The following is a 14628-nucleotide window of genomic DNA, read 5'->3' as shown; positions in this document are numbered from 1 at the left end:
CTTGGGCTTAGCTAGGGTGACAAATGCTAGAGTCACAACCAAAAGAACAAGAAGTGAGACCTGGTCCTAGGTGTGGTGACATACACCTGTAATTCCAGAATTTAAGAGAAGGAGGGTCTCCAGTACAAGGCCAGCCTGGGCTATAGTGCAAGTTCTAGACTATTTGACTATCTGGGCTGAGAGCTCCTGTCTTGGTGGGGGAATCCCCCCCTACCCTGTTCCCTCTGTTAATTTTCCCCACTCTTAAACCTGGCCTGCCCTATGGCTCCTAGACCCAGCTGAGCTTGAAAAAACAACCTTTTCTTCTTAGAAATGACAGAAGTGACCCTGTACCCTTTGGAAATCCAGGATTCAGGAGGTCTTTGTCGCTGGCACTCCATCCTCTTATACTCTAGAAACTCCATGTGAGTAAACCCTATTGGTTTGCTGAAGGAGGAGACAGCATGTGGAGTATGAAGCACCTTGACTGGCACCCAGCAAGCTTTGCAGACACAATTGAGCCCTAGTTGAGAGCAGGGGCACCTGGCCTGTCAGCAAGAACCCCAAAGGAGGCCAGGTTGCTGACTACAGACTCAGGAACCAAATGCACAGCTGTTGTTCTAAGTGGCTGAAATCAGGGGTGAGTGTCACAGCAAGCCAGCTGATGTGCTCCACAAAAGATCATTGTTACAAGTGACAATGGGTTGACAAGTCCAGTAGCCAGCTCTCACTTGGCCCAGGACTCACAGAACGCCTGTTTACACCAGGCTCTTGCAAATAGCAGGGGGTGTAGTTACCTCCTTTCTCTCCTGAGAGCAGGACCGGCTTCTCTCCACCTTCCGCAGGGCCTGACCTGTAGCAGTTCAAAAGCAGAAGCAGAGATTAAGGCTGCTTGGGAACAACTAGTTTATCACTGCAAAAGCTTTTTATTTGCAAACTGAAAAGACAGGACCAATCATAATGAGATGATTCTAAGAAAACGCAGCCTGTTATTATAATAGGAAAATGGCACACTTTTGAAATGGACCAACGGCAAAGAAAATGGTAATTCATACACAGTATTTGACTATAATGAACAAAGCACCAGCCCTTTAATCTGGGCCATTATCTGTACTCTGAAAGGGCCAAGGGACTGTAGTTTTCCCTGTCGAATTACATTTCTATTAAATTGTTTGGAATTACATAAAACACCTTCCATAAAAATGCCTTCTGCCATGCACATAGCCATAAACTTAGGTGGGTGCATTTTGAGGTGCTGCACCAAGCCCCAGACTCACAGCTCAGGTGATGTGCAGAAGTGAATTAGAGGTAATCACATGCGCTTCACATAATGGGCAATTTCAGAGAAAATCGCTGCTTTTCTCAGAATGCCTTAGACTAGCATTTGAAGGTATGTGTAAATTCAGGAGGCATCATCTGCTGCAAATGTGTCCTTCCCAAAGCACGTTTTCACACCTATGATGGAGTGTCCACTAGAAAAGCTCCTAACAGACTGCCTTGGTACTGAAATCTAAAACAGAAGTCACTGTATGTTGTCAGTGTATCTACTGAAGCCCCATTTGACTCCCAGGGGCTAATACAGCCACAACCACAGGTTCCACAGGGTAAGAGACCTCAGAAGGCAGAATCAAAAAGGTACAGGGGCAGAGGAGGAGATGGAATCCAAGTCTCAGAAGTGATTGTTTTAGATAGTTTTTATGTTATCTGCTTCTAAAGTTGGACCCTGAATGTCCGTAAGTCATGCTTTGAGCTTTTAGGAATAGGACCTAGATGCAGGAAGTAGGGGCTTGGCCTTTGCAAGTGATGTTCACATCTGGTTCTGGTCCCTGTTCTCTGCTTCCTGGCACATTCATGCCATGGGAATAGGCCCCATGGCAGAATATAGCTAGACAAACAGAACCTCAAAACCGTAAGCCAAGATTAAACCTTTCCTTCCTTAAGTTGTTGCTTTCAGGTATTTTGTCCCAGTAAGAACTAAAGTGACTAAGATGCTATGTGTTGAAGCCTTGGCCCCATCTTATGTGGCTACTGGAAGGTGGTAAAACCTTCTGAAGATAGGACCCAGTGCAGGGACATTAGGTCTTAATGAGAACCTAGCCCTTCCTCCTCTCTCTTTGCTTCCTGGTCACCATGAGGTGAACAGCATCCTCCAAATGTTCCCACCATGTTGTTCCTGCTTTACCACAGGCCCAGAATAATGAACCAAGAGACTGTGAGCTCAAACAGACATTTCCTCTTTACAATCTGATATCCTCAAGTATTTGTTACAATAACAGAGACCGGGCAACACATCAGCTCCACTCACTATGATCCCTTAGTGTAACCTTTTGTTTTTCTCTCTCCACAGTTCACAGGTCTAGACCCCTGGCAGCCATGAACATAGTAACCCATGCTCCAAATCTCAGTATGTCAGACCAGGGATGACACCTGACCCAAGCACAGCCCAGCAGAATCCCAGCTTTGGGATTTGAAGTTGTTTTGGGGACAAGGCAAGGCTAATCCTGTTTGTGAGCTCTGAAGCCTGTGCATGGTCCTTGATCACCTGCCCTAGGAAGACAGACAGCAATGCGTGAGTGTCAGGACAGTAGGAAGCTATATGGAACATCAGCATGCTTTGTGATCACAGACACCCTTTGAAGCTGTTCTGATACTGTATGTTCTCCTTTCCACCTCACGACAAACTGTTTAGGGTGCAGTGATTTTTTTTTTTTAAGGAGCCTAGAATAAGGCGCTGTGACATGGAGTATCCATGGTGGGAAAGACTAGGGATAAATCTACTGACATAGTACTCACCTAACATGAGTAAGGCCCTAGGCTGCATCCCCAGCCCACAAAAATGATGAGAGGTTTCATGTGTAAATGGAGGTTATATGGGAATTCTGAACTTTCTGCTTAGTTTTGATGTGAATATAAAACTGCTTTAAAAAAAAATAAGTTTACGGGCTATAGGGATATCTCAGTGGCTAAGAGCACGTACTGCTTTTGCAGAGAACCCAAGTTCAATTCCCAGCACCCCTATCAAGCACAACCATCTATAACTCGAGCTTTATGTATTGTTCTGGCTTTCATAGGCACCTGCCACACCTCCTCCCACATACACAGAGAGTATACTTATACATATGCACAAATCAAGTTAACCAAAAAGACAACAGGGTCTCACAGTCAGGACAGCTAGTTCTTGGTCTAAGTTAATCAAGGCTTCATAAAATCCAATGTTCTGGGATAGTACCTAGAGAGAACACTCCAGAACCTCTTGGCCACACTTTGACTGTCAGCATGTGTATTCCAAGCAGAACCTTGGGCTGGCCAGTGGCATGATATGACGATAGTCTAGTCTGCCCTCACAAAGCAGACCCAAATGGGTCTGAGCTAAAAGAGACTACATGGGCTGGAAGCCAGGGATGCTAAAAGACCAAGAAAGGTCCGTAGGGGTGAGAGTGCTAGCCAAGGGCAAGGCAGGAGCAGGAGGGTAGTTAGGGACCAACAGGGCAGCCTAAGTCTGGCAAGGCCCTTCCTTCATCAGTCACACCAACTGAGATTCTGCTCTGGGAGAGCACAGAGCAATCTGGAACCTTTGCAAAGTCCCAGGCTCTCTGGGGCATAGTTGTCTCCTGGATTGTGTTAACATATGCCTTTAATCTCAGCCCTTGGAAGGTAGAGATAGGCAGATTGCTGTGGGTTTGAGGCCAACTAGAGCCACATAGTGAGAAATAAATAAAATGAAATAAAGGTGATTTAGTCCAAATCATCACTGGATTTGCTGTTCATCTAAAATTCCATTATGGGCTGGGGAATGACCTGATGCTAGCTGAATCCCTGTCTAGCTTTGTGTTTCATCACAATACCTCATGCATACACAAATAAAATAGTTTCAACACACAGTTAAAATAAAGCTTAAAAATGGGCCATATACACAAACCTTAACTACTGGTTAAAACCTGAAGGCACATCTCTCTTCTGGAGTTAATTAGAAGTGTCTTTATTCATTAAATTGGAAAGTAATTTGCTTATCTTCCAATGAAGATAATGCACTGTAATTATGAGCATTTAGATCTGAGCTCCCTAGAAGCTGGTTGTCCTCACACCCAGGAGCCTCTCTCTCCTGCTGGTAGCTCGATGATGACCACTTCTTTCCTGGCAAGAACAGGAGAAATGAACTCAGGTTCCACTGTACCTGCCTGCTGTTTCTGACCTCTCAGTGTGTCTTCCTACCTGTAGCTTATTTATTCTCCCAACAACAGAGAGAAGGGGGAGAGAGAGAGAGAGAGAGAGAGAGAGAGACAGAGAGAGAGGTGACATTAACATCAATAACCACTACCTGCAAAGTGAAAGAGGTGTTCCTCTGCACTTTGCAAGGTGACTTGCCTACATCAGTTCCAGAGCAATAAATAAGGCCAGATGTAAATGTTAGGTGTGTGCTTCGCTTTAGAGGACAGATGTGTGCCTGGGGAAATGAAAAGAGACGTGAACCTGCTGAGCTTTTGTAAATAGAACACGTTTCCTCCGTTTATGGCCTGAGAAGGCCTTTATCTGCACTTAGGATTTATTGTCAGTGGTTAGGATCTGACACTTCAGTTTTACTTTGCTCTAGATGTACATAATATCCACTGCTACCATTTAGAAGGAGTCACGTCTTCATCTGAAGTCATCAGGCAAGAGGAAAATCATGTCAAAATTACCCTTGAAAATGAGCTTAAGCCATTCACAATGAACAGGGTACAGCCTCTTAGACCCACTGCTGCAGACTAATGCATGTGTGTAAAATCTGGTGCATCTGGAAATATAAAGTACATGATCAAAATACACATGCAAAATATATCTTCATGGTATCCCTCATTAATCTATTCCTATTCAGCGGCTCCCTCGTCTTTTTTCTAGTCAGGCACGGGGAGAGGTGGGGATATAGGCAAGATCGTGGTTCACAGTCATGGAAGGTCAGCAGCACCTGGCTGCCTGCCACAGCTCTGCCACCTGGCTGCAGCCAGTGTTTCAGGGTTCTTCCTGAAGCCTCACGGCCTCTTTTGTTAACCAGGGATTAGGAAACATCTTCTATAAAAGTCCACATAGTGAGTATTATTGGCTGTGTGATACATGAGGTCTTAAGACCATAAGGGCTTTGGCACTTATACTTTGCCACTGTAGAGCAAAGTAGCCATTGGTAATAGGCAATTAAACAGCATAACCAGTCCAATAAATCTTTATTTACAAAAACAGGCAGCGGGTGCTGGGGATTGGATCATTCTTGCTTTAGAGGACTGTTATTATTCTCATTGGGATAAACCAATGTAGTAAGAAGTAAACTGCAGGTGAGTGACTCAAAGGCTTACTTATTGTCATAACAGTGTGCACTCGATTGTTGTCACCATCACCATCACTGTCACCAGGATCATCATCATCATATGTGGTCAGGGCTTATCACATGCCAGGCACTAGGCTCCAAGCTAGACCATGTCTCAACCCACTGACACATCACAGCTACCTAGGAAATTGATGCTGCTATCATCCAGTGTTAGATAAGGTCATGAGACCTAAAGAGGTTAAAGACACTTGCTCAATATCACAAAGCTGGTGAGTAGAGCTGTGCCGGCGGTGAACTGCTTTAACCACTATGTGCCACTGTCCCTCAGCCAGGTTGTTAAGCTTTGTCTAAGAACAATGACAGTACAGCCAAGTGCCGGGGAGGAGCAAGAGAGAGAAGGAGTCACTCTGTGATGCAGCATTTAATCTGCCGCAGGCTCCCAGAGCAATTAATAAGGAGATTAGGAGCAAATGGCTCCCTGGTGAAGCTGGCTCTCCCTCTCCACCAGATGGCTTCCTGAGAAGATCTGGAACAAATGCCAACCATGGAGGGGCAGACTTGGCATTCCACTCTCCCTTCCGGCTTTGGAGAAGAAAGGTGACTTGTGCAAATCCCACAGCACAGACAGTCTGGACCACAGATTCCATCATAAGGAACAAAGGACTTGTTAGTCCCTAAGAGAGTGATGGTGCTTTTACCATGTGACCAATGAGACCAACTTATCTTCTGTTGACTACATGAGTGTTCATGCTGCATTTTGTGTGTGTTCACACAATTTAATTTACACTAAAATTATCCCTCATCTAACAAACAGCCTGAGAAAAATCAAAAGGATCTAAGAAAGACCTTGATGGAGGGAACACAAAATGGCTTAGAAGCACAAAGGCCATTTTCCTTTGGAGCTGGCAACATCTTTTCTAGAAACTTGCTGAGAAGTTCACAATTTCCAAAAGCAGGAAGTGTCTGTGTATGTGCATACGTGTGTGTGTGTGTGTGTGTGTGTGTGTTCCACAGGATCACAATTTGCCAGGTAGTGGGCTAGTGAGATAGATGCCCAGTGACTGAGAGCACACGGTGCTCTTGCAGGATTGGAGTTTGGGTCTCAGCATCCATGTCAGGTAGCTTACAACTGCCTGGAAGGCAGGCTCCAAGGCTCTGACACCCTCCTCTGGCCTCTGAGGGGTGTGGCATCAGTGAGGAAATACTAGATAAGCACGCCAAGCCACGAGATGAGAAGCAACACTCAAATACTGAAAGAGATTTGAGCTCAGTGGTAGAGTGCTTGCCTAGCATGCGTAAGGCCCTGAGTTCAATGTGCAATATGAATAAAAAGTGACTAGAAAATGTTTTCTAGTTTAATGTTAAAATTAAGCAAAAAATAGACAACAGCTGGGAAAATGTCCAAGTTCCAGATGATATACTCTTTACTTTTATAAGATGGTCACATCTAATAAACAACAGGGGCTAGAGAGGCTCAGCAGGTAAAAGCACTGGCTGCTCTGAGAGGACCTGGATTCAGCTCCCAGAACCCACCCAGGTACAACAATCAGGTCTAGGGAACTGATGCCCTCTTCTGGTTTCTATGGGCACTGCATACATGTGGTGCACAAACGTTCATACAAGTAAACATTTGTAAAATGAAAGTAAGTAAATCTTAAAAGGAGAGAGAGCCTTTGCTGGGATGGGAGGGAGGGAGAGAAGAAGGGAAGAAAGAAAGAAAGAGAGGATGAGCTGGCCCAGTGGTTAAATGGAGTTTGATCTCCAGAACCTGCATAAATGCCTGGTGAGTAAATCCAGCCTCGGAAAACAGAGATGGGGAATCGCCAGAGCAAGCTGGCTAGTGAGACCAGCTGTATTAGCAAGCCCTGGGCTTAAATGAGAGATGTCGTCTCACTGAATAAGGCAGAAGAGCCAGGATGATTCCCAACATCAACCTTGGGACTCCACATACACAGGTTCACACACACACACACACACACACACACACACACACACACACAAACACAGTGCCCACACAAACGCACACACGTACATACACACCACACACAGGCATAAAAATAGAAAAATTAAGGTTTCGAAAAACATAACATATGAGAAGTTCTAAGAGCTTTCCTACAAGAGACCTGAGAGGGCTCAGAGGGAGGCTGTAGAGGGCATGGAGCAGCTCCCTAAACCCCATGCCTGGAAGAACAACACAGCATTGGCAGGACACATCTCTCGAGAGACCACTCTGGAGTGCAGAGAGGTAAGAATGAAGTGACGGCAAATGTACCAACAGTTTCTTAGCTAAGTCTATGATGGCCTCACACTAATTTGAGGGCAAGGGTTTTACTGACTGGCTAGAGAAAGAGGGGAAATGGAGAAAGATTAAAGGCCAGCCAAGACCTGCCCCATGGTGGCTGGAGATGCTTTCCCTAGCACTGACTCTCCCAGCATGATGATGATGGCTGTTGGAATTCTTTACTTTCAACCACAATGCTCCAGGTCACAGAAGTTAAAGGACTTGCCTGGGGCCCCAGAGCCAGGAGGGGAATCTGCCAGCTTAGCTTCAAGACCCAGTGCCATTTCCACTTGAGGCCCATACGCCCTCTGCCCCACTTCAACTTCCTGAGAGCCTCTGAATCCTAATTCTGGCTTCCCGCTACTGCACTGTAAACACACAGGCCAGAGTCAAGAAGATAGCAGCAGCATGGCAGGACCGGAACAGTGAAGAGAGCTGACCAGGCTGAGAGGGGCTTAGCTCCAAGGACTGCTTTCTATGTACGTATGTGGGCCTTTTCTTGCTAGCTTTTTCTGTGTGTGCTTCTGCTTTGTTGTTAAAGACTGTAATCCAGTCTGGCCTTGAACTCTGGGTAATCCTCCAGCCTCAGCCTCCCCAGCACAGAGATTACAGGTGTGTACTATCACACCTGGCTTGTTTTGTCAGTTTTGTTTTTCCCAGAGATACCAAGGGGCAACATTTCCTTACTTCTAAATCCATGAGTCCCTGTTTTTTGGATACTTAAGGATTTGCAGAATTCTGCTGGACAAGAGCAGGAGCCAGGTGAAGGCTCCCTTGCTCCCGTGCACCCCGGGTAGAGCTGGGCATTTAAGCTACACTCCACATTGAAAGCCTGAAACCATATTCCTGTCACTCTTCTTTCGAATTTTCCTTGTAACTAGAATTCCCAGGGCCCAGCTTACTGCCAAATTACCTGAGATAAACAAGTCATGCTAAGACCCTCCTCTCCTTTCCAAATCCAAATCGCAGCTGGCAGCTGGAAGTGGTTATTTATAACCTGCACAGAATTCTCTGCACTGGCTTGCAGCCTTACACCAGGATGACTGAGAACAAGACAAGGCAGGACAGTGGCTGAGGTTGTCAGTGTTGGGTAGCAGGGTCTACCTGTCAAAGGACTGATCAGTCACAGTTTCCCTGAAGTCTAGTCACAGACATGAAAGAATATGCGGAAACCTACAGAGAGTTTATAAACTATAAGCTGGGAGGTTTATATCCCTCTGCCCAGGTCTACTGACATTCAGGGACTTGGGTTTGTTCGGAGGAACTCTGGCTCCCACATGCACTCCACACTTATCCACTCTTCTTCACAGTCTCTCTTTTAGCCCCTGACTCTCCTCCTAGATCCCGAATTTGCTATACAGGATCTCGCTCTAGCCCAAGCTGGCCTCAAACTCACACTCCCCGCGCCTCAGCCTCCTGAATGCTGGGTTTCCAAGTGTTCACCATCACGCCCAGCTCCACCCTCCACTCTTACCCAGACTTTCCAGTGGCAGCTGAGTAGATTCTCAGGGTCCACAAAAGGGCTCAGCAGGAAAGGAATTCCTGGCAAACCTGAAGACCATAGTTCTATTTTTGTTTCATTTGGGTTTTTTGAGACAGGGTTTCTCTGTTTCTCTATGTGCAGCTTTAGCTGTCCTATAAATGTGGCTGTCCTCAAACTGACCTCTGATTCTGCCTTGGAGTGTTGGGATTAAAGGCATGCGCCACCACCTCGGTGCTGACTACCTGAGTTTTTTTTTTTTTTTTTTTGGTTCTTTTTTTCCGGAGCTGGGGACTGAACCCAGGGCCTTGCGCTTCCTAGGTAAGCGCTCTACCACTGAGCTAAATCCCCAGCCCCAACTACCTGAGTTCTAATCCTGGGACCCACACGGTAAGAAGGCAATGACTCCCATAACTTATCCTCTGATCTCTATGCACACACATGTACACATGTGTACATACGCACACACACACACACACACACACACACACACACACACAAATATGATAAAATCTATAAACAACAGAAGCTCAGAGGTAGAGCCCTTGTTTAACAGGCACAAAAGCCTGGGTTCCAGCCTCAGCATCAGACAGAAAAACAGACAATTTTGAAAAGACCATTATCAGTTATCAGCTTACCTTCTGCTCCATGTGTAGCAGACAATCCAAACCAAGCTCTGGCTGAACAGGCTCCACATGTTCCTGGTCTGAAGCATCTCAGATTCCCCTAAGCTCTCACTCCTGCCATCACATCCATCTTTATTTTGCTCCTTGCATCCCAGACTCCTCTTTGGACCTCTACACTCCCTAGGTCTGGGCCATTCACCCCTGGGCCTTATTCAGCTCCTCCTTATCAAATTAGCTTTCAGCTCAAAGGGATAGAATCCTCTATCCTGCCATAATCTCCCACAAACACTATTTTTTGAGACTGCAGTCCTGGAACTTGTTATGTAGACCAGGCTTGCCTTAAACTCACAAAGATCTACCTGCCTCTGCCTCCTGAGTGGTAGGACAAAAGGTGTGAACCACTATACCCAGTTCCCCTTCACTTATGTGTTCATGGTCTGTCTCTTCCACCATGGTTGTTATAGGGCTTTCTGGAAACTCAGTTCTCTATGCTTGGAATAGCACCTAGCCTGTAGGCATCAGCAGATGTTTCTGGAATGAAAGGATAATGCTGGGAGGGGCATGGCCATCTTCAATGAGAAGTGCTTTCTGGACCTGACATTTTCCAAATCCTCCTGCCTATCTCCCACTATTCCTGGTGTGGTGAAACAGAATATGATCGAATGTACTTAATACTCCTCTGGAAACAAGGAAGTTATTAAGAAAAAAAAAAACCACACTTCTATACTGTAACCAATGGCTTCTGTGAAAACAGGATTCCCAGGCTGAAATAGATTCTGGTCTATCTCTAGGTGGGTCACATAAGTTACTGAATCCATTCTCCTTCCATAACCCAGCTGTCCTTTCCATCTCTGGGCTTGCCACACAAGACAAGATGACTCCCAAACGACCTATTCAACTGCCCTGAAAAGTGCATGAGCTCCCATGAGAATGCATGAGTGCATGAGAATCCTGTGAGAGGTGCCTGCTGGCCAGACACCCCTTTCAAGGGACTCTGTTCTGATTTGGTTTAGTCTTTGGAGATGAAATCTCTTGGTGAAGCCCAGCTGGCTTTAAAATCAAAATCCTCCTGCCTCAGCCCCCATACTGCAGTTGTGTACCACCATAGCTGATTTTACTGAGCATCTACCAAGTGCCCAGCATTCCTCTCAAGCTCTATAAATGGAGTGTCCAGGTGCTGTGGGATGGAGGAGCTAGCTAACGATTGTAAATGTCAGAACTTGTACTTCCTCCTCGCTAGAAGCCTGATGGGGGATGTGGAGCACCCACAGAGGGAGGAGAGACCTGACCCTCTTTTATGCATTTTTATAGCTTGCTTTTGCAGGCTTAAAACAAAACTATGCAGAGTTCATAGAGTTATCTGAAGAAAGAGTTGGGGGATGGGGATAGGCTGAAATAGGCTGGGTACTGCCCCATCCCTGGAAGTCACAAGTATCAGACTGTCAGCTCTCCTGGGCTGTAAGTAAGCCTCCACAGCTGATAAATAACACTAATCAGGCTAGATCCAAGAATCTCTCAGCAGCTGAATCTGGGCACAGATGTTCATCTAGTCTCCACTATTTTTTTTTGAAGTATATTATCTTTTCAGCCAATAGTTAAAACTTAGGAGCTGTCACATCTTAGAATCCCAAGTTCTTGTGAAAAACTGAAAGATCTGGCGGTCCAAGGCCTGTCATCCTGCCTGGCAAAGTTATCCGTAGCCAAGAGCAGAAGCTGCCAGATGGTGCAAGGCCCTCCCATTCCTACTCCTACCTTTCCTAGTTGTCTCCCTGTGGCTGTGTCAAGTCCAAAGTCTAGGGGGTTGGTCCCTCCAGCAAAGCTTCAGAAAAGCAAAGGCTCACATGTCAGAACAATTGATCAAGAGTGCAAAATCATTATTGCTGAAGCTAATGCAAATGTACTTTACATGCTAGACTCTTGCCTTGGGCTCTGCACATATATAAATATAATTCTTATAAATACCCTAATAGGGAGATATTGTTAATATGGGTTTTGTGCGTTTGAGAGGGTATTCTTGGAGTTCTGTTTTTATTGGTGTTGTTTCGTTCAAGTTTTTTTTTTAATTCTTTTTTTTTTTTTTTTTGCGTTCCCCTCCCACCCCACCCCCTGCCTCACGGGTTTGCCCAGCTCGTTCAAGTTTTTTAAGACAAGTTCTCCTGTAGCCCACGCCCAGGCTAACCTTGAACTCTTAAACCTGCTTCCACCTTCTGCACTGGGATTGTAGACGTGCACCACCACACCAAACTGAGGAACACCACACTCAGTTCTGTTTTATATACCAAGGAAATCACATGCTCTGAGAAACTAGCAAGCAGGTCTTCACAAAAATGACTATTCCTGAGTATGCAGAGCAGACTTGGGAGTCACAAGGCACTGGTGGAACAGCTCTTACAGGAACCTTGGCCACACAGACCTCACAATTTGTGACCCCTGCCTAGAATCCTCTGAGCACTAAGACAATTCAAGACCCCCAAAATGGAACTCTGGAAGAGAGCCATTAAGTTCCTTCCAGCTTCTCTCCCTGGTTATGTCAATCCAGAAAACATGTTTGCCAGGCCTCAGCATGTAACACCAAAGTGGGTCTCCACTTCCTCTGGGAATAAGACATGATGCCAGTCCTACTACAGCCTGGTGGGAAGCCTTCTAGGCAGGAAGAGGTAATTGTGCATGCCAGGACCTATCTCCCCAGTGGGAGAGACTTGAGAGGGTGCAGATGGCTAGGAATGCAGCACAGGCAAGGCAGAAAGCTGGGAAAGAATGTGACATGTGCCAAAATGTGACATGCTCCTGAGTGGACAGCTGCTGGTGGCTCAAGAGAAATCTCAGGTGCCTACAGGGAAGGCCTGTGTCATGAAACATGCCCTCTTGAAAGCTGCTGCCACCAGCCAGAAGGGGGTCAAACCATCAGCACATATCCAAAGGTAAGGGGGCAGCCACATGTAGTTTTAATAGGTACAGTCTTCATATACCCGGTTTGAATGCTTGGCTATAAGTAGTGGCACTATTAGGAGGTGTGGTATTGCTGGAGTAGGAGGAAGTGTGGGGGCAGGCTTGGAGGTCTCCTGTGCTCAAGCTATGCCTGATGCAGAACAGTCTCTCCTGCTGCCTGTGGACCAAGATGGAGAACTCTTCAGCTCCTCTCCAGCACCATGTCTGCTTGCATGCCTCCATGCTTCCCATCATAATGATAATGGACTGAACGTCTGAGACTCTAAGCCATCCCAGTGAAATGTTTTCCTTTACAAGAGTTGCCATTGCCATTCATGGTCATGGTGTCTCTTCACAGCAACAAAACCCTAAAATACCACTGTTTATCACCAGAGGACTGGGCCTAACTAACAAGGCAGGCTCAGTGTACCCAAAGTCCCTCATCATGAGAATGGAACATCCAGGAACTCATGTAGAATCAATTTTGAATGAGAAAATATTGCTATGAGCCCAATACAGCCCAGTATAAAACCTCTGGCATGAGTGGGATGTCTCAAGGTAGTTGGGGCTAAAGAAATTCTCAAAATAAGGTGACACATCCGTAGGTCACTTGTGGCTACATGGGCCAGGCTTTTCAAATCCCCACGAGACACTGGGAATTCATACTTTTTTGTTTTGCTTTTTGAGATGGATATGGCTATGTAGCCCAGGTTGGTCAGAAACTCAAGACTCTCCTCCCTCAGCCTCCTGTGTGCTGAAACTGTGTGTGCCACTCCGCTTACCTGGCAGTCATTATCTCATTCTTAAAGTACTTCCAATTAACTCCCTGTTCCTCTTCTACAACTCTCCTACTTGGGGACAGAGGCATAGTCAAAGGGCCACACCCTGTGAGTCCAAAGCCAGTTAAGCTGAGCAGCAGAAAGCTAGCTCCACAGTGGGAACTTCCCCATGAGCTCTTCTTCCCCAGCTTTGTGGTGGGGAAGCTGGTGACTTCTACAGCAGACTATTTGGCTAGGCCACTCACTGTTCCACAGCCTTCTAGGTTTGATAGAAGATGAGCACAATCAGTGACATATTGAGCCATCTAGGAATTAAATCAGATTAGATCCTCCTTGGCAGCAGTTGGTAAACTGGCTCTGGACAGGGCCAGACAGTAAGTGTTTGGGCTTCATAGACATATATTCTCTGCTAAAAGCAGGCAACTCTGCCACTGCATCATGATAGAGCAGCCATACATGATATGGACAGGACTGGGCATAGTTGTGTTCCAATAAAACTTTATTTACAAAAGCAAGCAATGGGGCAAAATGCTTTGGGAAGGGAGATGGTCTTTGCTCTCTCCTAGACTCCCATGATGAATTGACATCATTTGTCTAGCTTTCTCACAGCCTGTGAGTTAAGCAGGACAGAAACTATCTTACCTTTTTCGGGTACTAGGTATAGCATAATATAAATGCAACATTCCATAGGGATCTTCAAAGGTGTTCACAGCCATAGGGTAGCAGGACTATGACTATAGATGCTGGGTTCTCAAGCAAGTGACATGCGGTCACTGGGTGGCACTGGAAAAGACAACTCCCTCTCAGGGTACCACTGCTTGAGAGAGTAATTCCCATGCAGAATCCCAGTCCAGTATCATCAGCCTCTTGATATTCGAAACACCCCAATAAGCTGTTGATGAGAAGTCTCCCCATTCTTCAATACAGACAAATAGTGCAAGTATATAAAAACATTATAAGCCAAATAAGCACGTCTGTGGGACGTCTTCACAAGGTTACTCTGTAGCCTCTGATATGCGGAGTCCACCTGCTGCTACTTCTTGTGTATGCTTGTTTGCATGTGTGTGTACCTGCGTCTGCAGGCCAGAGGGCAATCTCAAGAGTCTTTTCTCAGGTGCTGCCCATCTTTTTTTAAAAACTACATTTCTATTTATTTTGTGTATACATTTGTGTGTTTATATATGGAGAGCAAAGACAACTTGCTACAGTACGTTCTCTCCTTCTGCCCAGTGAGTGGGTCCTAAAGATCAAACTTG

General features: G+C 45.9%; 1 protein-coding gene across 13 annotated transcripts in view; it reads right to left on the bottom strand.

Moving 5' to 3' along the window:
• Window positions 1-14628, bottom strand: part of Katnip (katanin interacting protein) — a 166341-nt gene that overhangs the window by 145480 nt on the left and 6233 nt on the right. For 8 of the 13 annotated variants that reach the window (XR_015630535.1, XM_087571703.1, XM_087571723.1 and 5 more), the window contains 1 exon segment: window positions 777-832. The exons of the other annotated variants lie outside the window; for them this stretch is intronic. Coding sequence is in view for 5 of the 8 variants with exons in the window: in XM_087571703.1 (XP_087427829.1) it covers window positions 777-832 (56 nt within the window). In the remaining 3 variants the exon portion in view is untranslated. 13 annotated transcript variants of the gene reach the window in all.

This window comes from Rattus norvegicus, chromosome 1 (assembly GCF_021556685.1).
Source record: "Rattus norvegicus strain SHRSP/BbbUtx chromosome 1, alternate assembly SHRSP_T2T, whole genome shotgun sequence".
Lineage (NCBI taxonomy): Eukaryota > Metazoa > Chordata > Mammalia > Rodentia > Muridae > Rattus > Rattus norvegicus.
This window is presented reverse-complemented; position numbering and strand designations above follow the sequence as displayed.